Consider the following 26,935-nt stretch of genomic DNA (forward strand, 5'->3'; position numbering starts at 1 on the left):
TCCTGTTTTATCTTCACAACAACCTTGTGAGGTGGTTAGACAGAGAGGCAGGGAGTTGCCCGCAAGGCAACCCAATGCATTTCATGGCTGTGTGGGGATTTGATCTCTGGTCTGCCAGGTCCCAGTCCCCCCCACTCTAACCACTACACCATACTGCCAAAGGTTGGCCTATAAAGAAACCTAGAGCACAGTTGTGGGTTATTCCAGCTGACCTTCAAGGGTTCTGTGCAGATTGGGACCTTAACATGTACATTTCCCGAAATTCATGTTTGGCTTCGGGAGCCTGGGTTCCCCTTTGAAGAGAGGAACTTGGCAAGCCATAAATCAGCCAGCCCAGTTACTTGAAACAGGAGGAGAAGCGGACGCGGTGGCTGTGCAAGAACCAAGCGAGTTACTGGGGATTAATGGGACCGATTGCAAACATCATTAGAAGCGAGGAAAGAGGGAAGGAGCAGGCGAAGTGGCGTGAAATAAAGCCGTTGATTAGTTCAAATGATGGGGGGTGGGGAGGCGCTGTGGGGAGAGAGAGAAATGAATGATCCATCGTGTTGCCAATGTCGCAGCTTCCCTTGTAAGATGCGTGGTGGATTGGCTTGTTCAGCTTGACTCCAGGTTGTGATGATGTGCAAGGAAAATGGAGCATCTCTCTGACACACCGCAATGGTGCTGCAGAGGGTTATTTTTTCATCACCTCAGTATACGCCAGAGATGTGGAACCCCAGGCCTGAGGCTCCCCCTCTCTGGTTTCATAACAGCCAACTCCTAGGGGCTGAGTCCCTTTGACTCCCCATTAAATATTTGAGGGGGCATTGCCATTTGAATGCTGTGCATGTACAATGTCATTTGGTCAATTATGTGGGGCTTACCACCCCCCCCAATAATTTTATTCAGGTTGGCACCTGTGCTTGGCTTACAGGGTGCCTGGGCCACCCGCCATGTCAATATGCTCAGGGGCTCACTAGGCATTTATGCAAAATTGTATCAAGGCATGTGCCACCCCCTTGTAAAAACCAAAACAAAACCTTTTGGGTACTTTGCAGCCACCCCTGAATCAGAGGAGACGATAAGGAGCTAGATGACGGACCAGTGGACAGACTCGGTATCAGGATAACACCCAATTGTTTACATGCCCTCCAACATTCCTCAGATGAAAACAGGGACGTTTCTCATTCCCGCCCAACTGATCCTCATTTTTTTGGTCATCACCCCTGAAGAGCATTTCCTATCAATAGAAGAGCGAGTGCCGCCAATGCTACAACAAGGGGATGCAGCACACAATCCCCCCCCCACGTCCTGAGAAAAACCCCTTAATCCCGGTTTTTATGTTGTTCTTTGGTAAATTTACAAAAAGGAAAACACACACCAATACAGTGGTACCTCGGTTAAGAACTTAATTTGTTCCGGAGGTCCATTCTTTTTTTATTATATTTTTAGAAGAAGAGTTTGGCTTTGATATCCTGCTTTATCACTACCCGAAGGAGTCTCAAAGCAGCTAACATTCTCCTTTCCCTTCCTCCCCCACAACAAACACTCTGTGAGGTGAGTGGGGCTGAGAGACTTCAGAGAAGTGTGACTGGCCCAAGGTCACCCAGCAGCTGCAGGTGGAGGAGCAGAGACGCGAACCTGGTTCACCAAATGGGCTGGCTTCTTGATGGTCTGCTCCTTTCTTGACCTCCTGTGACAAGACAGGAACAAAGTTATTTGCTCTTTGTCTTCACCTTCCTGTTGTAGTCTTTTTGCCCACATGAAGAACATCATTTCCCTGCTGGATCAGATGAAGTGTCTATCCAGTCTTGCTTCCAGTCTCCAAAATGCCCTGCTCCTGAACATAGAAGAAGATGAAGAAGAAGAAAAAGAGGAGGGGGAAGAAGAAGAAGAGTTTGGATTTGATATCCCGCCTTTCACTCCCCTTAAGGAGTCTCAAAGAGGCTAACAATCTCCTTTCCCTTCCTCCCCCACAGCAAACACTCTGTGAGGTGAGTGGGGCTGAGAGACTTCCGAGAAGTGTGACTGGCCCAAGGCCACCCAGCAGCTGAATGTGGAGGAGAGGAGAAGAGAACCCAGTTCACCAGATTACGAGTCTCCCGCTCTTAACCACTACACCACACTGGCTCTCCGGAGGTCCGTTCTTAACCTGAAACTGTTCTTAACCTGAAGCACCACTTTAGCTAATGGGGCCTCCTGCTGCTACTGTGCCGCCGCCACACGATTTCTGTTCTCATCCTGAAGCAAAGTTCTTAACCTGAGGTACTATTTCTGGGTTAGCGGAGTCTGTAACCTGAAGCATCTGTAACCCGAGGTACCACTGTAAATAAAGATTAGATGGGCAAGATTAGATGAAGACACAGAAAGCATTTTATTAGAAAACAACCAAGACTCTTTGCGCTACGTTCCACCTTTCATCCTGCCCAGAATAGCCCTGCCCTCTGCCTGCCTCTCAGAGATGCAGGACTGCTCCTCGGTGGTAGCAGCTTCTCCTCCTCCTCCTCCTCCGAGGCAGAGCTAACTGCTCCGGCACCTGGAGCGGCTCACATGCTGTGCTCCTGGGGGCAGGGCCATGGGGGCAAGGCAAGCATCCCAGGGGGGCGGGACGAGCCGCCCATGGCGGGCTGCTTCCTGGGCAGGGGATGGGGAGCTGTGCTGATTTGCCAGCAGATTGGTGGTTTGAATCCCCGCGACGGGGTGAGCTCCTGTTGCTCGGTCCCTGCTCCTGCCAACCTAGCAGATCGAAAGCACATCAAAGTGCAAGTAGATAAATAGGTACCGCTCTGGCAGGAAGGTAAATGGTGTTTCCGTGCGCTGCTCTGGTTCAACAGAAGCGGCTTAGTCATGCTGGTCACATGACCCGGAAGCTGTACACCGGCTCCCTCAGCCAATAAAGCGAGATGAGCACCGCAACCCCAGAGTCGGCCATGACTGGACTTAATGGTCAGGGGTCCCTTTACCTTTACCTATGTATACAAGTGGCTCATCCACAGCCTCATTTCCGCAGTCTGTAAAATGGGAACCACTGCGATTTTACGGTAGCCTGGGAAAACTGCAAGATCATGTCGGCAATGAGTTTTCTTCATTCAAAGAGAACCGGGCATGTATCCCAGTGCTCTGTTCAGAGTTTGCCACATTACAGGAAATAATTAAGCTTGCAAGCCTAATTAGAGATAGTGGTGGAGAAACTTGAGGTATAAATATTGGGGGGGGGGGCCTACACATGACTGGAATTTGTACTCCAGACTCCATAATTGTGTAAATTCCTCCCCCACCTCAACCTGAGCATCTTGTGTTCCTTTAAAAAGGCACATGGACTTTAATTTCCCAAGCACCGAGGACAGGCAGAACATTACGCAACGCAGAGATTAACCCAAGCGCGTAGAGAAATTGCAGCACCAATAAATCGTCCTTTCAAATTCAGGTTGTCATGGAGGTACATTAAAAAAAGAAGTCCTATGCCTTTTATGCCAGGTTCTGAAAAGACTTTTTGAACAACTGTCACTCCGAATCTAGCTGCTCCCCCTCCTTCTTCCAGATGCCCACCAGGGGTTTTACCATAGCCTGCTCCCCCCCCCCCAATCCCTCCTATTCTGAGTGCAGCAGCCAAATAACCTGAACTAAAAGGCCATCATTTTCATTAGCCAGCCTTTAGTTCCTTCAGGGGGAAATCAGAAAGGCTGCCAACTTCAGTGGCCAATTCACCTGACTCTGACACTAATAAGGGAGCAGAAGAGCATCACATGAACCTGGCTGCAGGATCAGGCCAAAGGCTTATCTCACCCAGCGTTCTGGTTCCCTACAGGGGTCAACAGTTATGCCTCTGAGAAGCTCACCAGTAGGTCCTGAAGGCAGCAGCCCTCTGCCAGCAGACACGGGAGCTGCCTTCGGTGGCGGTGTTCTGAACGCAGGCTTTTTTGCTTTTACGTGCAAGGGCGTCCTGTGAGAGGGGCACTCGTCCTCCCCAAGCCCCCAGGGAATGGTGCAGAAATGATGAAGCCTCCCGAGCAAGCAATAAAATCAGCACAGCCGTTGCAAAAGACAAATTTATCGCCTAGCTCGGAGCTTTATAGCCAGGAGACAAAGATAGGCAAGCTGGGTTTATGGGCCACAGTGGAGTTCAGCAAACAAGTGAGACTGCGGGAAGTAGTGACTGGAGAGCGGAGGGTGTCGTAGAATCATACAGAATGGGAAGGGACCCCGAGGGTCATCCAGTCCAACCCCCCGCAATGTGTCACGAAGCTAGAGATGATAGGCATGCACGTATCCAGAGACTGGGCCTGCATGGAAACTTCCTCTGCTCCTCCCTTTTCAGTCCCCTCCTGGTTCTGGGAGACAGTGGGGGGGGGAAGCACACAGCCCTTCACTGGCCTGGCCTGCCTCTTCCTCCTCTTCCCCCAGCTCTGAAGCTTCGCCTGCCTCTGATTCTTGCCTCCTGGCTGGCACAGGTCTCCACAAACCACTGCCTCCCTCTCCCGAGTCAGACTTCAGCCCTCCTGCTTGCCTCCAAGTGCAAAACGGGGAGAAAATCAGGAAGGTGATATATACCAGGAACAGGGACCAGAAAAACCACGCTGTGCCTGGGAAAAAAGGACACCTGGGGACTCTTCCAACCTCCGCAGTGCCTGCGGTACAGCTGAGTGACTTCTGAAATGTGGTTTTTGCTGCGCCAGGTAGTCTTGCTGTTATTTGACAGGAACTGAGAAACATACTTGTCTTGGGCTTGTGGGTTCGGAATCGGGGGTGGGGGGAAGGTCAGGGTATGTGTGCAGGAACATTCCTCCTCCTCCTCTTCCTCCGCTCCCCCAGTTTCTGCTCTCTGCTTTTGAAGACGGATGTTGCTGTTCGGCTAGAATGGTTGCCATGGAGGGCAATGAAAGTGATGGAGAGTTATGGGGATGTGAGTTATGGATTGCTATCTGCCAGCCTTGGCTCTCAGAGCTGGAGGTGGGAGAGAGAGTTGATTTAAGGCTGCAAGTCAGTGTGCAAATGAGTCCAAAGTCCTAAAGGAGTCAGGCAGTCACAAGGAAAGGCATGGAAGCCCTGGCCGGGCAAAGGCAGCGCCGGCACTCAGTGCCTGTAGGCAGTTGCCTGGGTGTTGTTGTTGTTGTTGTTTAGTCATTTAGTCGTGTCCGACTCTTTGTGACCCCATGGACCAGAGCACGCCAGGCACTCCTGTCTTCCACTGCCTCCTGCAGTTTGGTCAAACTCATGCTGGTAGCTTCGAGAACACTATCCAGCCATCTCATCCTCTGTCGTCCCCTTCTCCTTGTGCCCTCCATCTTTCCCAACATCAGGGTCTTTTCCAGGGAGTTTTCTCTTCTCATGAGGTGGCCAAAGTATTGGAGTCTCAGCTTCAGGATCTGTCCTTCCAGTGAGCACTCAGGGCTGATTTCCTTCAGAATGGATTGGTTTGTTCTTCTTGCAGTCCATGGGACTCTCAAGAGTCTCCTCCAGCACCATAATTCAAAAGCATCACTTCTTCGGCGATCAGCCTTCTTGATGGTCCAGCTCTCACTTCCATACATCACTACTGGGAAAACCATAGCTTTTACTATACGGACCTTTGTTGGCAAGGTGATGTCTCTACTTTTTAAGATGCTGTCTAGGTTTGTCATTGCTTTTCTCCCAAGAAGCAGGCGTCTTTTAATTTCATGGCTGCTGTCACCATCTGCAGTGATAATGGAGCCCAAGAAAGTAAAATCTCTCACTGCCTCCATTTCTTCCCCTTCTATTTGCCAGGAGGTGATGGGACCAGTGGCCATGATCTTCGTTTTTTTGATAGCTGCCTGGGTACCTGCCACCATTTTCACTTCCCACAATGCTACAGAGTAATGCCGTATGAGGGCATTGTGGGAAATAAGAATGGCTGGGGTGGGAAACTGCCTTACATTGAATAAGCGCGTTCAGCGCTGTCTTTAGCATATGTGTCACTGGGGTGCAAAGATTCACCCAGCGCTCCCAAATTTAGTTTAGCCCCCAAATTAACTTTTATTATGCTTGTGTCAGACACCACGCTTACACCTTATCTCTGGTTTACGAAAGAAGGGTGGAAAAAGAAACAAACCTATTTATTTGCTCATTTATTTACAATACACTTATACTTAAGTATACAACACCACCACACTTAAACTGATAAGTATTGTTTAGGCACCTGCTTAGGAGAAACATCAGTCATGTCAAAGGTGCCGCTGACCCCGCTGCCACATAGCAGCTCAATACAATACATAACGTTGTGAATGACAAGCACTGTTGTTGAGTCTGACAAGCGCCGCCACTGGCGCGGCATGTCTTTGGTAAATGAGCGCACAAGTTGAAAATCCTTTAGTGAAACAGTAGGTATACATTCCAGTAATACCTAGGTAGATATGTATTTTGTTTTTCTAGCTTGATCAAAATTATTTATTATTTCACAACAGGTAGATAGTTAAGAGCTTAGGTGGCTTCAGCGGCGGGTGCCTGGCGCCCCCCAGAATTCGGCACCCAGGTGCCCCACACCCCTTGCACCACTGGGAAAAGACGGTCCTGAGCACGTTGGTCATAGAACGATAGAAGTGTAGAGTTGCAAGGGACCCCCAAGGGGTACAACTCCCTGCAAGGCTAAAGAATCCCTGACAGATGGCTATCCGCCCTGTTATAAGAATTTTAAGGTCTCGAATATAGGATAACTCTTCATAAATGCACACATATCTAAATATATGAATATATTTCATGTGTCTGAAATAGTACAGGAGAGCAATCCTGAAGCCATTTTGACTCTCCCAATGACCTCAAATATTCCTCTCCAGTAAGGGAGGCAAATGGGGAAAGCCTGAATATATGTGTATATATTGCCCAGGTAATGCAGTCAGTGACCATTATCAAGTATCCTGGCAAACAGGATTTCTGCTGTAGACTGCCTCCTTCTGTGATGTGAGTATGATTTTTTTTTTTGGGGGGGGGTGTCTTAGACTATAGGGTGGGCAATTTCAAAAGTCTGTATAAGAGTTTGCACACAATTGTTCAGGGTTCTCCTCCCTCCTGCGTGTGGTATGTAGGGACCCTGCTGCAACAGTTTATTTCCTTTTATGAAGATCAAGCTTACTAGCTGCTTTGCTTCTCAATATGCTCTGGTTGGCCTCTGTTATTTTCTCCTACCGATAGGGAACCCACTTAAGGGCTCTGGAATACCCCATAAGGGAAAAGGAGCAGGGTTCTTTTCTTTTAACACTGGTAATGTCTCTTCATCATTCGGATGGGAAATAAGAGAGGCATGTGTGTGTACACATTTGCATCCACCGTGCCACTCACTGTTTCCTCTGACCTCTGCCCACCAATGGCATGTGCCCTTCCCCTCAAAGGTTGCCCAGAACTGAATTCACCCCTGGCCTGAAAATTGTTCCCGATCCCTGACTAGCGATGCTCTGCAGCAATTTCCCCAGCCCTACCTGAACATCCCAGCCTGGGACCTTCTGCATGCAAAGCAGATGCTCTACTCACTGATTTTTGGACGCTTCCCTGACTGGGACACCTCTGTGGGAGGTGGCTGGGGAAAGGGCAGCTGGAGACTGGCATCCATCCTGTTAAAAATCGAATCCCCTCCTGAGAGCGGGTCTGCAGGTTTGACAGTTCTAATCATCCTAAAGATGAACATGCATTAGTGAGATTGAATTGACAGGACACACACACACACACACACAGCCTTTTTGTGTGTGTCTTTTGGCAGCTGAATGAGCACAATCTCTCTGTGTCTCATCAAAGTAGGGGAAGTCTGGCTCTTTCAGGGAACTGGAGGATAAGAAAGGATGCTTGACCTGCTAGTCCTGCTCTCTTCTGCCTCGATCAGACTCCACCAGGAGTCTGGGTTCCATTTATGAGCACCACAGTTTAAGAAGGATATGGATAAGCTGTGCAGATGTGGGTGACCAAGAGGATCAAGGGTCTGGAAACCAAGCCTGATGAGGAACGGTTGAAGGAGCTGGGTATGTTTAGCCTGGAAAAGAGAAGTCTGAGAGGAGAGACGATCACCCTCTTCAAATATATAAAGGGCTGTCCCATAGAAGACAGAGCAAGCTTGTTTCCTGCTGTTCCAGAGGGTTGGACCTAAAAAAATGAATTCAAATGGCAAGAAAAGAGATTCCAATTAAACATTAGGAAGATCCTTCTGATGGTAAGAGCTGTTCGGAAGTGGAATGCACTGCCTCAGAAGATGGTGGACTCTGCTTCATTGGAGGCTTCTAAACAGATCTTGGTTGGCCACCTGCCAGGGATTCTTTAGCTGTCATCCCTGCATTGCAGGGGGTCAGACTAGATGGCCCTTAGGGCTGCCCTCCAACTGTACACTTATAGGATTCTAAGGCTTTTAGGTACGCGGTAACATTCTTGTCAGTGGTCCTTTGCCTGCTGTTTCACCCTTCAGTGATATCTTTAGGAAGATGGAGGCAGGGAAGGGACACTTGCCTCTCGATTTTTACACTCATGATTCTTCCTTAACCAAAGTGCTGAAGGCAGGTAAATATTGGAAAATCAGCACATTGCCTCTCCCTTTTTCTGGCTTGCTGGGTCCCAGATGGAGCTTGCTCAGAGTTCTGCTGATGTCATTTGTACCTCTTTGCTGCTTGCATCGATTTTTCCTTATGACTTCTCTGGCCCAAGGGCATGTGTTTGTTTGTTTGTTTGTTTGTTTGTTTGTTTGTGTGTGTGTGTTTGTGTGTGTTCATAGATGCCAAGGCACAAACAGCTGCCTGGAATTCTTGAAGAACCTAGCTCAGAGCAATTAATTCCACCACAATGTGGAGCCCAGAGAGCCTGAAGGGACCAGAAGTTCATCCAACTTTAACAAGAGACACAGGACTGAAGATGCTCCCCTTCATAGGGAAAGACAGGTAGATCGGCAACAAATTGCTACAATGCATCTTTACTCCCCCCCTTTTTTTACTAAAGTGGCCAGCTACACATCTGACACACAGAAAAAGAGGGCGCTAGCGAGTTTTCATAAAATTCGCAGGTGCTAATTTATTTGCCTTGGTGCACATTTTTAAAAGAATGGTTATCATTTAAGCAGAACTGCAAGAACTTTCAGCATACCAGGGAAAGTGCTTGTGTAGAAATGGGCCTATTGTTACTACTACTACTACTACTACTACTACTAATAATAATAATAATTGAATTTATATACCGCCCCATACCCAGAGGTCTCAGGACGGTTCACACCTAGTGTGCAAAGGTAAAATTTACATACATCACCCCACCCACTTTTGCCTCTGGCCCCGCCTACCACTAGCATGTGGCCCCTGGGAGGTTGGCCAGAAGGGAATGTGGCCCTGGGTGGGTGTGTGAAAACAGTTCCCTATTTTTTTCAGATATATTTTATTAAATTCCCATAAATTTCACATAAGCATTCCAACACATACTAGCTTTTTCTTCTGTTTCGTTGACTTCCCATCCCATCTTCCATGGTGTTTTTCATTTCTCCCCCTTGCCACACCCTGTCTTCTCTCTCTTATACCATAACAACAGTACAATAATCTCTAATTCCTTCTGTTGCCCATAGTTCGAATCCTGCTCGCGAATTCATCCTATTAAAGTATTTCATTAAATTGTCCAAAAGAGGCTTCCATTCGTCCATAAAGCAGTCATTAAATTCTCTCCTTCTTTTGGTGATGTTAGGTGCCTTTCAGGCCTCTTTAGGCCTGAAAGGCAGGACACAAAAACACCTAAATAAATGTTCCTGGGCAGGCACTCCCCCCACAACACTCTCCCCCCAAATAATAGCAAGGGAGAAACTTGAACAAGGATGTTAGATCTATCTAGCAGTTGGGAGTAAAGAGGATCAAGGCAATTTCTCTCTGCACTGCATCGCTTTCACCCCAAACAGCTTAGCCTGACAGGCAGATTGCTATCAGCAGTGTCTGGCTGTGGCACAGAATACTAACGTCGCAGTTGTATGCCTCCCGAGTGAGTTAAAGATCAGAGCGGGCTGCAGTGAGGACTCCAGCCAAGTTCACCGGGTTTCTTCTTGTACCAGAACAGCTTTTGATCACTCCCCGGGAGCGCTGCAGCGGAAAATACCAAGTTAAACGTCTGGGGTGCAAAAGGCTGGCTCCGAGGGGGTGGGGGACAAAATGTTCCGTGTGAAGCTGACACACAGCACAGCACAGAATCGACTTGTTAAGAATTAAACCAGAATTCAGACGCAGCAAAACACTTAGGCGCCATTTTGGCAAGTACAGTGGTACCTCAGGTTAAGAACTTAATTCGTTCCGGAGGTCCATTCTTAACGTGAAACTGTTCTTAACCTGAAGCACCACTTTAGCCAATGGGGCATCCTGTTGCTGCTGCTGCGCCGCTGCATGATTTCTGTTCTCATTCTGAAGCAAAGTTCTTAACCTGAGGTACTATTTCTGGGTTAGCGGAGTCTGTAACCTGAAGCGTCTGTAACCCGAGGTACCACTGTAAGCTGTATATAAATAAATTATTATATTTCATGATGTGCCTTTCACCCTCAAGTCCCAGGATGGGTTACAGCCCTAAAAACGACATTAAAGCGATTTAGAACAACATAGATAATTTAAAAAACCACAGGGCTGAGCAAGCCAGAAGGACAATAAAGGAATGGAATTGGGCTGTGGGGGTTAAGCTACAGTTCTTAGGATGGTTTTAACAGTCAATCCCTCTTCACAGGGAACTCTGGAAATTCTGGCTCCGTGAAGGGGAATAGGTTCCTCCTAACAACTCTCAGCACTCTTATCAAATGACAGCTCCCAGAACTCTTTGCCAGAAGCCACGACAGCTTAAAGTGCCACTTCAAATCTATGGTGTCAATGTGGCCTGGGATTAGCAGGAACACGAGGAGGCCAACAGCAGGTGGCGCCAGAGGCAATGACAAGGGGCAATACCGAGACCAAGGAGGAGGCAGCTGATAAGCAGTGCTGCCTCCCTCAATCTCCTTGTAAGTAAAAGGGCAACATGGTGGGGACTGGCTGAGACTGGTGGGGTAGGGCCTCATTCGCCCTAATGGATCAGCTGCCTCTGTACCAAATCACAGCTTCCCACAAGCATCTCAACAGAAAAGGGGAAAGTCACAAAGTCAATCTGATCTGAGCTTCTAGGGAGCCAGCATGGTGTAGTGGTTAAGAGCAGTGGACTCGTAATCTGGTGAACTGGGTTTGATTCCCTGCTCCTCCACATGCAGCTGCTGGGTGACCTTGGGCTAGTCACACTTCTTTGAAGTCTCTCAGCCTCACTCACCTCACAGAGTGTTTGTTGTGGGGGAGGAAGGGAAAGGAGATTGTTAGCCGCTTTGAGACTCCTGAAGGGGAGTGAAAGGCGGGATATCAAATCCAAACTCTTCTTCTTCCTCCTCCTCCTCTTTTTCTTCTTCTTCATCTTCTTCTATGTTCAGGAGCAGGGCATTTTGGAGACTGGAAGCAGGGCTGGATAGACACTTCATCTGATCCAGCAGGGAAATGATGTTCTTCATGTGGGCAAAAAGACTACAACAGGAAGCTGAAGACAAAGAGCAAATAACTTTGTTCCTGTCTTGTCACAGGAGGTCAAGAAAGGAGCAGACCATCAACAAGCCAGCCCCTCAGAGGAAGCTGCAAACAGGTGTCTAGTATGCCAGACTCAAGGGCCATGGATGGATGGCTTGTGGTGATGTGCGTGTGTTTGAGAGAAAGAGAGAGAAAGAGAATGTGTGTGCATGTGTTAATTCATTAGGGGCCATATACCTCAGGGGTAGAGTTTTTGCTTTGCATGCAGAAAGTCCCAGGTTCAAGTCCTGACATCTCCAGGTAGAGCAGAGAGACACCTGTGTCTGATATCCCAGAGAACTGTTGGCAGTTGGTGTAAAGACAATATTGCGGTAAAGGTAAAGGTAAAGGGACCCCTGACCATTAGGTCCATTCGTGGATGACTCTGGGGTTGCGGCACTCATCTGGCTCTATAGGCCGAGGGAGCCAGCATTTTGTCCACAGGCAGCTTCCGGGTCATGTGGCCAGCATGACTAAGCTGCTTCTGGAGAACCAGAGCAGCGCACGGAAACACCGTTTACCTTCCCTCCAGAGCGGTACCTATTTATCTACTTGCACTTTGACGTGCTTTCGAACTGCTAGGTTGGCAGGAGCAGGGACCGAGCAACGGGAGCTCACCCCGCCGTGTGGATTCGAACAGCCAACCTTCTGATCGGCAAGCCCTAGGTTCTGTGGTTTAACCCACAGCGCCACCTGTGTCCCTAATACTGAGGTAGATGGACTAAATTGTCTGGTCAAGGCAATTTATTCTGTTCCTAATTAGTCAGACCATGAGATAGATGTGGATGTGGGGATTGCTAAAGACGCATAGATTCGGCATATAGGTCCAGAGTCACAGATCGGCATATGCTAAAATATATGCATAGAGGCAAGTTTAGGATTTAAATGTCACAGAGGGCTGGTCACTCCATTTTCCTAAGATAAATAACCTCAGATAAATACTTCATTTGCATCCCATCCCAAATCAGGCTCTCATCAGTTCATTTACCCTAAATTAATTCCCCCAACAGATCTTGCTCCAAATCAATTTAATTCCCATTCAATTAACCCCATCCATTACCCCCCACAACTCAAATTATCTCTAGATAAAGTAATTTGAATCTATTTACTTCTTCAGCTCAAGCCATTTTGCTGCCTGAGGCGAAGGACAAGGGCATTCCCCATTCTGTGCACAAAATCTGACTAGACTGGTAGTTGAGTCTTACTTCAGTGCTGGTGAACAGAGTCCTCTACCACATCCTAAGGCAGCCAGGGAGCAGACCGCATGGCACACATTTCTAGTTGATTTCTGCCCCTCAGAATTTGCTGCCTGAGGGAGCTGCCTGATGGAAAGACCAGCCCTCCTCAGATTTACATGCTACCTAGTAATGTAGATCACTGTTCAATTCCATCTGATCTGAGTTCAGTAAAAGGTAAAGGGACCCCTGACCATTAGGTCCAGTTGTGGTCGACTCTGGGGTTGCGGCGCTCATCTCGCTTTATTGGCCGAGGGAGCCGGTGTACAGCAAGCATGACTAAGCCACTTCTGGCGAAAAAGAGCAGTGCACGGAAACACCGTTTACCTTCCTTCTGGAGCGGTACCTATTTATCTACTTGCACTTTGACGTGCTTTTGAACTGCTAGGTTGGCAGGAGCAGGGACCAAGCAATGGGAGCTCACCCCGTCGCGGGGATTTGAACCGCCGACCTTCTGATCAGCAAGTCCTAGGCTCTGTGGTTTAACCCACAGCACCACCCGCATCCCCTTTCTGAGTTCAGTACCCACCCACAAACCTTCAATAAAGCCTGGGAGTCTGTACCCCACAGGTCCACCCTTAGTACGGCCCCCAGGGGAGAGGTAGTGGTGGGGAAAACATCTTTGACTGAGCCAGGCAGAACAGTACAGGAAACCATCTCAGTTTGGTAACAGTTTTCAGTTTGTTTGGTTTTTTGCAAAGCAGTTTGCATGACAAAAGATCTGAAGACAATGATCGCTTCCATTTATGCAACTGCTGAAGTGTGGGGAGAGGACTAGAGGCAGCCAACTGAGGGTCTAGCCCAAGTGTTTTGCATTGGAAAGGAGATACGCTATGTGAGTGTGTGGGTCAGTCTGCACAGAGGGAGAAATCAGTCACGATTTCATTTGCTCCAACTTTATGTTTAGCTTGGAGAAGAGGTTGAGACAGGTAGGATGCCTGTCTTTGAATATTTGGGGGACTGCCACATAGACGAAGGAGCAGCTTGGCATTCTGTTGGCTCTGGAAAGCAGGTCCCAAATGGACAGTTTCAAATGCCAAGCAATGGGATTCTGACGAAGCATTAGGAAGAGCTTTCTGGGGGCATCACTTGACTTGCCATAAGGCTGATTCTAAGTTAGGAAGAGTCACTTTTCTTTTCAGAGAAGAAATTAGAATTAGATGGTCTGACATGGTACAAGGCAAGTTCCTAGGTACCCATATCATGAACCTCTTTAGGAAAATTGGAGTGTTACAATAGATGCGTGCCTTTATTTTCCTGGTCATTCCTGCAAAATTGCATTTCTGCATTTCCAGAATGCATGTCTGGGGAATGCCATGCCAGTCCTTGAAATGAATGGGAAGAAGTCTGTGGCAAATAGGAACAAGTCTCAGAGGTCAGCAAACTTTTTCAGCAGAGGGCCGGTCCACTGTCCCTCAGACCTTGTGGGGGGCCAGACTATATTTTGGAGAAAAATATATGAACGAATTCCTATGCCCCACAAATAACCCAGAGATGCATTTTAAATGAAAGCACACATTCTACTCATGTAAAAACATGCTAATTCCCGGACTGTCTGTGGGCCGGATTTAGAAGACAATTGGGCCGGATCCAGCTCCCGGGCCTTAGTTTGCCTACCCATGAGCAAGTGGTTCCAGCAGCTTTTGAGAATGGTAGGGTGGAAGGCAGGGAGACGAACAGTAGGTGGCGCCAGAGCCAGTGACAGGTGGAGCCAATGGAATTCTTGTTTTGCCCCCATTCTCCTCCTCCCTGCTGATTTCTGCAAGGGCTACACTGAGACTAAGGAGAAAGAAGAAGCTGACAGCCAGGACTGCCCTCTGAACTGGTTGTAAGTAGGTAGACTTGGGGAAATCCAGACGACAGGATTTGTCCTAATGGACCAGCCTCTGGGGAGTACAGCTCTTCACAAAGAGCAAATAACCTATGGGACTCATTGTCACTGGCAACCGGTACAATTGATAGTCAATGCCTTTTAAAATATGTTGTATTTAATTCTCGCCTAAAGCAAAAACAATCAGGAGATGCTGAGAGATGTCTAAAGCACTTGATACCTGAATTCTGACCTCACACCCAGAATTTACGTTTTCACATTCCACAGATAGAATTGCTGCGAAATTCCTTGTTGGACACAGCCATGACCCAGTATCAAATAGCACAGAACAAACAATCCTTATTTTTGGCACATTATGTATCGCAGCTCAGAAGGCAGAGTGCACTTGACAAAAATAAAACACCACACATGCACGCAACATAATTCATTGTGTCATCATTGGAGACACAGAAATCAAGAGGTTTTCTTTAACACTCAGTGACAAAGACTGACAGAGTGTCTTCTAGAGGAGCTTATAATTTCTCTAAAAGCTGGTATTTGCAAATTGACTTATTTATAGTGTGTGCCTTCTCAGAGTCTTTGCGTTCCACATTTTGCCGTGAGGTTTTTATCTGTTCTCTCACACGAACAATGCAGGGAATTGGCCAAATAAATTATTTGGCGTCTTTTAAAGAAATAAATGTGGTGTGTTTCAGATGGAACTGGCTGGAGGGGTCCTGGGTGAGGGGCCAGCTTTTCTTTGCAATAGAAAGCTTTTTGGATTTGTCTTTCTAAAGGTGAGGGAGTGGTGGTGGTAGGGGCATTATAGAGGCTGGGACATCTGACTTACTGGCATCCTGTGGCCCTCCAGGTGTGGCTAGACTCATCACATCCCTTGCCCAGCTCAGGTACCCTTGCCCAGTGACCAGGTAGGATGGGAGAGGCGGCCCAACAACTCTGGGAGGGCCACCAGCCTATGTTGACTGCTGAGGCCTCTCTTCCATCTTGCCTCCCCAGAAATATACCACCAGAGATCATAGAATCACAAAATTTTAGAGCTGGAAAGGACCCCAAAGATCATCCAGTTCAACCCCCTGCCATGCAGGAATATGCAGCTGTCCCATACAGGGATTGAACCTGCAACCTTGGTGTTATCAGCAGCATGCTCCAACCAGCTGAGCTATCCAGGCTCAAGTGCAGGATTCTGAAGCTGTGACCTTTCACATGTGCTATACAGTGGTACCTTGGGATGCAAACAGGATCCGTTCCAGAGCCCCGTTCGCATCCTGAATGGAACGTAAGACGCGATGGCATGTTTTGCCACTTCTGCGCATGTGCGTGATGTCATGTTGAGCGTCTGCGCATGCGCGAGCAGCGAAACCCGGAAGTAACGTGCTCCGTTACTTCTGGGTTGCAGTGGAATGCAACCTGAAAGCGCTCAACCTGAAGCACATTCAACCCGAGGTATAACTGTATTGGCATAGCTGTCAACTTTTCTTACAAGGAATCCTATTCGGAATAAGGGAATTTCCCTTTTAAAAAAGGGAAACGTTGACAGCTATGTATATTGGTAGTATTGGGATTCAGCTCAGCTTGCACTGAAGTCTGATGAGTCTGCCAGGGGAGAAAGGAGATAGAAGAACCTCCAAACTTCCTCGCCTGTCCTTTATTACTTATTACATTTATACGACACCTATCCTCTAGGGACGCAGGTGGCACTGTGGGTTAAACCACAGAGCCTAGGACTTGCCGATCAGAAGGTTGGTGGTTCGAATCCCCGCAACGGGGTGAGCTCCAGTTGCTCGGTCCCAGCTCCTGCCAACCTAGCAGTTCAAAAGCACGTCAAAGTGCAAGTAGATAAATAGGTACCGCTCCAGCGGGAAGGTAAACCTCATTTTCGTGCGCTGCTCTGGTTCGCCAGAAGCAGCTTAGTCATGCTGGCCACATGACCCGGAAGCTGTACGCCGGCTCCCTTGGCCAATAAAGTGAGATGAGCACCGCAACCCCAGAGTCGGTCACGACTGGACCTAATGGTCAGGGGTCCCTTTACCTTTACCTATCCTCTAAGGAGCTTGAGGTGGCATACAGAGTACTTCGGCCACCCCCATTTTATCCTCACAACAGCCCTGTGAGGGAGGTCAGGTTGAGAGGCCCAAGGTCACCCAGTGAGCTGTTATGGCCATGTGGGGATTTGAACCTGGACCTTCCAGGTCCTAGTCTGACACTCTAACCGCTACGCCGCAGAGACATCTTTAACCTGTGCTGATCTTTTCACAGGTGCTGGACTGATGCCCTCAGGGCAGCTTTCCTCATTCCCTTCTTCCTCCTCTCCTTTGGAGAGGAGATATCTTTGAATGCTGAGAACAAAGAGCTCTTTGTGAGATAGAACTAGGATTTTTCCTATCAAGTATAAATTTACTTTAGTAAACTTAACTTCTTATTTTTCCTAAACTCGGGGTCTCAGGGTGAAACAACAGCAGAGTGGGCTCCTCCAGCAGAGATTCACTTACTCCACTCACCATCCAAGCTGACTGTTAGTCCAACACACATATTCTAATATGTGTTCTATGCCACCCCTACTCCCCAGGAAAATGTCTAGCCGTAGAAACAGGGAGACAAGCAGGACTGAGTCTGAACTGGCTGCAAGAGTCTTTAGGGCTGTGAAGATTGTGTAAGAATACTATTTTAAAAAACCAAACCAAACATGTTTTATTTATCTGGTGTGTTTTTTTAAATTAAACAAACCAGACAGCCCTATTGACTCATTTACATAAAAGAATACCATCACCGGTACCAAGCCAAGTCCACACAGAACGATTCCTTTTTTATATACTGAGGAAGAGTTCTGTGGAACTCTCAAGCTTGCGCTGTTCGTCCTTTGGTGAGCCTTAAATTCACAGGCACTGTCAGAGAATACCTGCTTTCTGGAATCTTTGCAAAGCCTTCTGATCTGTTTCCACGCTGCCTCTGCAGCCCAGAATCCCGTGCTCCTCATTCCGAGGGGTGACCTCAACTTCTTTTGACAACGAGGACTTCAAATGCAACCTCCCGATGCTTAGCCAGGTTACATTTTATGTCCATCACTCGCTACATTAACACTCGTTCCTGGGCCTGGAGGAAATTCAGCTCAGATTATCAGCATCTCTTGGGGGAGACAAAAAGAAAAAAAGAAGAAAAAGGGAGGGGGAGCCTCTTTCAGTTTCTGCCTCTGTCTCTTCTAAAGCTCTTTAGAAATGTTCATTAATTCATTTTCACAGCATCCCTGAGAAGAAAGATGCTTTATCACCCTTTTTATAGCAAGGGAAATGGCATGATTTGATTTGTTACTTAGCCCTATTTAAAGAGATGGGGAAACTGTTCTCTGATCACCGGTTTCTGCAGGAACGACCATTGCTCGGTGCTAGAGCACATGCAAAAGGTCCCAGATTTAATCCCAGGCATCTGGATGAGACCCCTGCCTGATACCCCAGAGAGCCCCTGCCAGTCCGTGGAGCCAGTACTAGATGGACCAAGAACCTGGCTTAGGATAAGGCAGCTCCCGTGTTCCTATGTTGCTCTCACAGCAGAAAAAAATGTTATTTTGGTGAGAGTTGAGCCAATCTCCCCCAGGAAACTTATGTTTAAAGAAATGGAGATTTTATATTTCCTAGTCCTTCCTCTAGAAAAAAAAGGGCAATTTTTCAGAATCCCCTCCAGATATCCTCCATCACCTTTGTTGCTGTTGCACCCATGGTTTACCACCCACTCCTGAACGATGCCCAAGAAACTGTACATCACACCTGCGCTGCCTCCTCCTTGGAGGTCCTTTTGCCTAGCTGGGATGCTCCCTTGAGCCCAGATTATGGATGACTCTTGCTTGCCTGGAAAGATGATGGAGAGAGGCATCCATAAAAACTTAGCCTGCTGTGCAAAAACTAAACATCAGCTTTTCTGTCCACTTTTGCTTCTCCCCTTGCCCACCACTGGCATGTGGCCCCTGGAAGATGGGGTTGTGGCCCTTGGGCAAATAAATCTCTGGCCTGGAGCTTTGTGGTGGATGCCAAATGGGGGCTTGTGCTATCAAACACTGTCACTGCAGCTGCTGTTGCGACTTTGCAGGGACCACAGGAAATACTCCAACCTAAATTGGCACTCCCTGGTGGGGGGTGGAAGGAAGAAGGTGAGTCTCACTCATGAGAGACTGCTGAAGAATTTCTCCTCTCCCTGGACAAATCCCAGCTGACTCTTAGCCAACAAATAGGGCGAGGTGATTTGCACACAGCTCTGAGGGTGACCCTCTTGTCTTTCCGTGTTTCACAATCTTCAGTGGCTTTCCAGAATGTATTCCAGCAGTATGTCAAAAGCATTGGTCCATCTAGGTCAGAATGACTGGCTGTGGCTCTCTAGGGGGATGTTCCCAGCCCAACTTGGAGTTCATAATAGGATCATAGAATTGTAGAGTTGGAAGGGACCCCAAAGGGTCATCTAGTCAAACCCCCTGCAATGCAGGCATCTAAACTAAAGAATCCATGACAGATGGCCACCCAACCTCTGTTCAAAAACCTCTGGTGAAGGAGAGTCCATCACCTTGCAAGATAGTCCGTTCTTCCACTGTTGAACAGCTCTTACTGCCAGAAGTTCTTCTGAAAGTTTGGTCGGAATCTCCTTTCTTGTCATTTGAATCCATTAGATCAGGTCCCACCCTCTGGAGCAGCAGCATAAAACAAGTTTGCTCCATCTTCCACGTGGCAGGCCTTCAGATATTTGAAGATGACTATCTTATCATCTCTCAGTCTCCTCTTCTCTATGCTAAACATGCCCAACTCTCTCAACCATTCCACATAAAGCTCCTCTGTACATGTTCCAGCTTGTTGGTATCTTTCTTAAACTGTAGTGTCCAGAACTGGACAAATTATTCCTGGTGACATCTGACCAAGGCAGCATAGAGCAGAATTATGATTTGCCTTGATCTGGACTTTAGACCTGTTGATGCAGCCTAGAATTGCACTAGTTTCCTTTGCTGCTGCATCACACATGTTCAGCTTGTGGGCTACTAAGACCTCTAGATTCTTTTCAAATGTACTGCTGCCAAGCGAGGTGTCTTCATGGAAAGTTAGGGCTCCACCACTGAACCTCTCCTGCAGAAGGGCAAGCAGATTTTCCTAATACAGGGACCCAGGAATCTGTCTTATATCAAGCCCATTATTTGTCCAGATCACTGCTTGCACATATGATATCTGAAAGAGGAGGAGGGGAGAGGAATATGTGCTTATTGCCAAACGGCAGAGTTTTGTGTTGTTGTTTTTAAGAACACCAGCCTAGTAGTTCAGAGGAATAACATTTCAGCACCTGTGAGAACCAGGAACCTAGTGTTCAAAAGATGGAATCAAGATAGCCACCCACCCCGCCCCCTTTGCAGTTAGATAGCTACAAATCTGAACATGATTTAAAATAGCATGACGCATGGTGAAAATACATCAGCTCAGAACAAGCTAATTTAGCCCTGGATGAGTGAAGAGCTTTGCATCTTATTAATAGCAATGCAAATTTTGACATAATTGCTTTGAAACAGCACATCCATTATTATTTTGATGTATACAGTGATTGCTTCCCCCAGAGCCCTATTCTCCATGGATCCTGGGCAGTTTGGGATAATAGGCGGGCAGAAGTCCAACAGGTGATGTCTCCTCCCCACTGTTGAGTCTTTCCCTCCCCCCACTCATATATATGATTGTCAGCATGGTGTGAAAAGCCAATTCATTTGCTGCACCAGTTTATGCCTGTCTACTCAGAAGCAAGGTCTGTTGAGTACAATGGGAATCCCTGTACACAACAGCAGCCTAGGTTGTAGAAGTACTGTGAGTCTGACTTCTTGAAGTGGAGGTTCAGAATCTCTGGTGGTCTCTGTACGAGTCAGTGTTCCAATCTCAGCATCCTTTGAATCAGCCTCTGCAGGGACGGGGAGGCTGTCCGTTGCATCCCTGAATGAGTCAAAGCTCAGGATTTGACTCCTTCCAGTTATTACCAGAACAGTGGCTCCCAGAAACAATGGAGGTGAACCCCCTTGAAGCTATGCCAGGTCTTGGTAGTGGCTACTGCGGGCCACCTTTACCTTTCCAAATGGGGGTGTGGTGAAACATGTGAAACAAAAAAGACCTAGACACTCCCCACTCCGAAAAAAAGACCAGAGTCAACTGGGCGGGGGAGGGGATGAGGAACCAAGGGAGCAGGTCTGAAGGATGATGGGAGCTGGAATTTAGCAACACCTGGAGACCCAGAGATATTCCCCACCTCTGGTGCCTTCCAGATGTGGGACTGGAGCTCCTATCAGCAACATCCTCTCCCATCATCCCTGACCACTGGGCATGCTGGCTGCTGGGGCTAATGAGAACTGAAAAGTCCAACCACATCGGAAAACAGGCCTGACACTCGTGGCGTGGATGCCATACCAAGGCAGAAGATGGGAGCGATGGACCATTCCCCACACAACACAAAGCATCCTTGGGTCCCCAGCGCGTTCTGGCTTTTACCTTTTCCTTCAGATCCTGCCATGCAGGGGGTTGGACTAGATGATCCCTTTTGGCCCCCTACCATTCTAAGAGATTCGAGCCGCGCGCCCGCGGGTGGGCGTGGCGTAAGGGAGGGGGCGGAGGCGCGGAGCTATTGAGGCCAACAGCCCCTGAGTGTGAATTTGACAGGCCGGGTGATGAGTAGGTGTTTATCTTCCTCTCAGTTACCTCCCCGCCCCCCGGAGGAGGACCGACGCCACGCGCGCCTGCTCTGAGACGCACTCCTTTCACACGTGCGCGCGCCTACACGTGTAGGGAGACGGGAAGGCGGGCGGCCCGGGAGAGCGCTCGCATCGCGCGCGCAGCGCTTTGCGCGCGACCGGAGAGGGAGGCGGAGCAGCGCGCAGGGACTCCGCCGCCGCCGCCTCTGCTTCCCCTCCTTCGATCGCGGCTTCTCGCAGGCAGAAAGGCTGATCCGAATCGGGAGCTGGCTCCGAGGCAAGACGGGGACGGGGAATTGGGGCCAGGGCTCCCTTCGCGGGGTGGGGGAACCCCAGCCCGGCGCCCGGTGGGTGAGTCCTGGAGGGATCTCCGGGCTAGGAAAGGGAGACCAGCAGGCAGGGAGACAGAAAAGGAATATTTCATCTCCGCCCCCCCCCCGCCCCGCTTCAATAACACACCAGCTGCCTCTTTAAATAGTGCAGAAATCGGGGCTCCCGAACATAGAGAGAGAACTGCCCCCGCCCCCCTACAGTGGGTAGGAGGAGTAGGTTAAGACGGAGTGGGGGTGGACACGTCTTTGGCATTCACACATGCCGAGGAGCACCGGGAGTATAAGATCCGGCAAGGGCTTTGCTCCTAAGAGGGAAGAATTGAACTCTAGCCCCCAAAGATGAAAACAAAGCGCCCCCTTTCTAGCTAGGAGCAGGGCACCAGGGAGGCTGGCCGAGATCAGGCATAGTATTGCTATACTGATATATGGCATTTACACGCCACCATTCCCTCCAAGGACCTCAAGACACCTCCTTCCTCCTCAGTAAATCCCCACAACAACCCTGTGAGGTAGATTAGGCTTTGCTCCCAAGGTCACCGAGCGAGCTCCATGGCTGAGCAGGGATTCGAACCCTGGTCTCGCAGGTGCTAGCCCAACGTCCCAACCACTGTGCCACGCTGGTTCTTGCGTTAGCCAGCATCCACCTAGGCTGATTCTTCCTGGGATGTGTACCCGCCCTGCCCCGCAGCTGCAAGAGAAGCCTTGCCCCTAGGTAAAGGGGAGCGTGCCTGGGTTGGGACCTCTCCACTGCCCACCATGGCTGCCATGCTGCCCTGGCGCCGGAGCAAGTTTGTCCTGGTGGAGGAGAATGAGGGCAAAAGCAAGAGCAAGAGTTTGGGTCCCGGCTTGAGCTACGCCTCTTTGCTGTCCAACTTTGTTCGCTCCTGCCCGGACCTGTGGCCCGAGTGCCCCCTGGAGCGGCTGGGCAGCGTCTTCCGCAGCAAGCGCCAGAAAGTGGAGCTGAACAAGGAAGACCCCACCTACACCGCCTGGTACCTGGGCAATGCTGTCACACTGCAGGCGAAAGGCGAGGGCTGCACCGAAGAGGCAGTAGAGAAGATCTGGGCCAAGAGCGAATTCGGGAGCCGCAGCACCAAGATGAAGTTGACCCTCGGCCCCCACGGCATCCGCATGAGCCCCTGCGAGAAAGGGCTCCGGCGGCCGAGCCATGCCTACCTGCTGCACCGCATCACCTACTGCGTGGCCGATGGGCGGCACCCCAAGGTCTTCGCCTGGGTCTACCGGCACCAGGTCAAGAACAAAGCAGTGGTCTTGCGGTGCCACGCTGTCCTGCTCTCCAAGGCTGAGAAGGCCCACTCCATGGCACTTTTGCTCTACCAGACGTCCCACTCGGCCTTCAACGAGTTCAAGAGGCTCAAGAGGCAAAACGATTCGCGCCACATCCAGCAGCAACTCCTGGGCGAAGCCATCATCCCCCTGGTGCCCCTACGCAAACTCCTCAACTGCAAGTGCCCCTACAGGCCTCCGGCGGACAGGGGACGCAGCGCCCCTAGGCTGAGCGCCATCCAGGAGGAGGAGGAGGAGGAAGAGGAGAAAGCGGACAGGGAGGAAGGGGCCTCGGGCGTCCCTTGCGGCTGCGCAGCCAGCTCTGCAAACGGCAGGACCGGCGCCAACCTGAGCAGCTGCGCCAGCGCTGCCGCTGGGGCTGCCACTGCCGCTATAGGCGTCCGACTGTCCATTTGCACCACCTTGGCCATTGGCACGACTGACGGCCCGGCCCTCTGCCACAACGCTGACACCACTCGGGGCCGCAAGACGGTCAAAAGCAGGGAGAGGCCTGAGGTGCTGACGTTAGCCCACGAGCTGAGGGTCTGCACTTTGAGGGGGCCCCACCACTGGGAGGACTTGCCATCTTGGGAGCCCCCCAAAGAGTCGTCTTGCCTGCCTTGTTAAGGGTCCTGTGGGCATGGGTTTATTTTGCAGACTCTCCTCCCCGGTGATGGATTTGAGGGAGTGGGCGTCGGGAACATGTTGTTTCCTCTACTGCTTTGTTCCCTCGTTGGGCTGCACTCGGTACATTCAAGGTTGATAGACGGCACATGGCAGAATGGTTAGTCCTTGCCAGGGGATGAACATTGTTGACGTGCCGGTTCTACCTAACTGATGTCTTATGGCCCGGTTTTGACCAAACCGACCCATCTGTTCCAGCCATTGTTATTCTTCTGCGGACCCTCTGAGGCTTCTCACTCCCTGATCAACCTGTGCCAACCTGTTGAACGACTGCCGGACACCCAGCACCCCACCTCTGGGATCAGGGTGGCTTGATGGTTCTTACACGTAGAAGTGAGGTTGTGCAGGCTACAGCGGCTTTTAATACTTGTTTGAAGTGGCAAAGGGGGAAAATGTCTCAAGCCGGGCAGGGGGAGCAAAATCTCTCTGTGTATGTACGCTTCAGCATAGATATTTATTTATATGTAAAGAGTGCTCACCCTTTGGATTTGTACATGTTTTTGCATGCTTCCTTCCTCCCCACCCCTGGTGAGGGGTATGTGTGACATCATACTGGGCATCTGCTTTTGGGAACCTGTATTGGGTTAGGAGGCCAAATGAGGAACGCTCTTGGAAGCAATCATTTCCCCTCCAACCAACTAATATTGGAGCTGTAGGAGTGGAAGTGAGGTTTAAACTTGGGTTTCCAATTCCATTGCATTTCTTTTTCACTAGCCTTCTGGGGCCAAGGTACTCTACTGCCAAAACATCCAATTTTGTGTGTCCAGAAAACACAGCTTCTCTCCTTTGAGTAAGGGCCTAACCCAATTAGGTTCCCCGCATTTTTGAAGAGGTAAATTAAGTAGTGTGTGTGTGTGTGTGTGTGTGTGTGTGTGTGTGTGTGAGAGAGAGAGAGAGAGAGAGAGAGAGAGAGAGAATATCTGGCTAGCCTTTACTCAAAGCAGAGAACCTGCTGAATTCCTGAAACCCTCTTTAAAAAACAAACTGGGTTTCTAGTCCCCATTGTTTTGAATTCACACAGTGGAAAGGTAAACATAGGCAACTGATGACCCATCATGGGCTAAATTCAGCACTTGCCCCCCTCCTTTGCAGCAGCTTCACACCTGGTCCCAATGGATTCCCTGATCCTTTTTGCTGCATATGTTGATTCTTTCGTTTGCTGCATGTCAGAGACTACCCAGAAAAAGAAGAATCTGGATTCCGCAGGTTTTTATCGATGTGTGCACATGTCTGTCAATGATACAAAGGAGGCAGGAAAGACATGAAGGAACTGAAAACACTGTATTTAGAACTCCGTGGCAACAATAAAGCACAAGAGAACCAGGCAATTCCTAACACATTGATTGGGACTTGCTCACATTTCGGTCGATTTGGAAAGCTGAAATGTGGATGAGGAAATACTGGGAGGGCCTCTGGAAGTGAGTTGTCGGGGTTTGGAAGCCAACTAAGCCTTCTTCAGAGGAGATGCACTGAAATTAACCAACCTACGTTAGTCATGTCCATCCAGACCAATGGGGCTACTCTGAGTAGGACTGCCATTGGCTACAACCCATTGAAACTGGTAGGTTTCACACCAGGCATTGAAGCACCACTTTAAACTGCTATGGCTTCCTCCGAATAATTCTGGGAACTGTAGTTTGCTAAGGGTGCCGAGAGTATTTAGGAGACCCCTATTCCCTTCCCAGAGCTATAATTCCCATAATTCCCTGAAAATTGTTAAACCACTCTGAAATAGTAGCTCTGTGGAGGCGAATGGGATCTCCTAACAACACTCAGCACCCTTAAACTACAGTTCCCAGGATTCTTTGGGGGCTTGCTCTAAATGTATATGCAGATGAAGCCCTAGTAAAGACTATCAGTTTCAGTGGATCTGCTATGAGCATGACTTGGTCGGATTTTCAAACTGAGAGTTTCAAAATCAGCAAAGGTTTGGTTCTGTTCTGGGGAGAAATCTGCCTTTGAGACTCGGAAATGGAATATATGATTTCTGCCCACATTTTGCTGCTGGGGAGGGCTCAGTGCTCAGTTGCAGAAGGCAAGCTCTGCACATGGAAGGTCTCGGATATTGCCAAGGTTGCAGGTTCGATCCCTGTATGGGACAGCTGCATTGCAGAGGGTTGGACTAGATGATCCTCAGGGTCCCTTTCCAAATCTACAATTCTATGATAGACGTGTGTAAAGTTATGCGTGGTACAGAGAAAAGGTTCCCTCCCTTTCTCAACCACACCAGAACGGGTGGCCATCCAATGAGGCAGAAGGATTCGGGAGAGACAAAAGTACTTCTTTATGCAGCAAGTGGTTAAACTATGGAACTCACTGCCACAGGAGGGAGGGATGGCGGCCAGTTTGGATGGCTTTCAAAGAGGATTGGACAAATTTTTGGAAGATAAAGCTACTAGCCCTGATGGCAATGCTCTCTGCCTATGTTTGGAAGCAATAATGCTTTTGAATTACCAGGCGCTAGAAGCCACAGAGGGCTCAGGTCCTGTTTGCAGGTATCCCACAGGCATCGGGTTGGTCTCTGCAAGGACAGGAGGCCGGACTAGATGGACCACTGGCCTGATCCAGCAGCCTCTTCTTACGTTCTGCTCATAGGCCTGATCACTGTGAGAAGAGAATGCTGAACTAGATAGGCCTTCTAGCTGAATCAGGCTAAATCACTCTGCATATGTTCTTAAAGACTCATGCCTGAAACATTGGAGACCTCTTCCCAATCGGTGTAGGGCCACACTGAGCTCTACAGGGCTAATGCACTGCTTGGGATGTTCCCTTGCACCCACAAAGACCCCACTTCAATCCTCAGCATAAATATTGGGTTATATCTAGGGAAGATTCCTGCTTGACACCCTGTAGAGTCAGGCGACTGCCAGCCTTTCCCAATCTGACACCTTCCAGATGTTGCTGAATCCCAGCTCCATCATTCCTGAAAGTTGATCATGCTGTCTGTTTGCTGATGGAAGGTGAAGTTCAGTAACATCTGGAGTGTACAAGGGTCCTCAGCCCTTATGCGGCCAATATAGAGCTTAATGGGGGTCGAGGGAATATTCTGGTACGGCAGCTGCTTAAGACTTATATTTTACTGGTGAGTTTGGATTGCCTTTTAAAAAAATAAATAAAATCTCCTTCTCCCTTTCGGCTGTCTCAAGACATGTTTGCCTGGGATGGGATTGTGCGTCTTCTTTGTGTGGGGGCGGAATGCAGAACCTGGGGGTGACATCTTCCATTTTTTATGTGGCGAGATCTCTGGAGAGGAGAGAACCTTAGCGAGTCATTATTGAAGAAACTGGAAGTGCAGGAGAATTGTGTGTGTGTGTGTGTGTGTGTACAGGCATAGGTCTGTGACGGAGGCAAAGCATGATAATAACTGCTTTGCAATCTTT

At 49.1% G+C, this 26,935-nt stretch overlaps 2 protein-coding genes across 2 annotated transcripts in view; both read left to right on the forward strand.

Moving 5' to 3' along the window:
• LOC309346951 (chymotrypsin-like elastase family member 2A) overlaps positions 1 to 26,935 on the forward strand; it is a 207,434-nt gene that overhangs the window by 122,771 nt on the left and 57,728 nt on the right. The gene's annotated exons all lie outside the window — the stretch shown is intronic.
• On the forward strand, positions 21,000 to 26,688 carry FAM43B (family with sequence similarity 43 member B). The gene has a single exon (XM_081872346.1). It carries the CDS (start codon positions 22,341 to 22,343, stop codon positions 23,496 to 23,498), a length of 1,158 nt encoding a protein of 385 aa, XP_081728472.1. The 5' UTR covers positions 21,000 to 22,340; the 3' UTR covers positions 23,499 to 26,688.

This window comes from Podarcis erhardii (assembly GCF_964252035.2).
Source record: "Podarcis erhardii genome assembly, chromosome: 7".
Classification (NCBI taxonomy): Eukaryota; Metazoa; Chordata; class Lepidosauria; order Squamata; family Lacertidae; genus Podarcis; species Podarcis erhardii.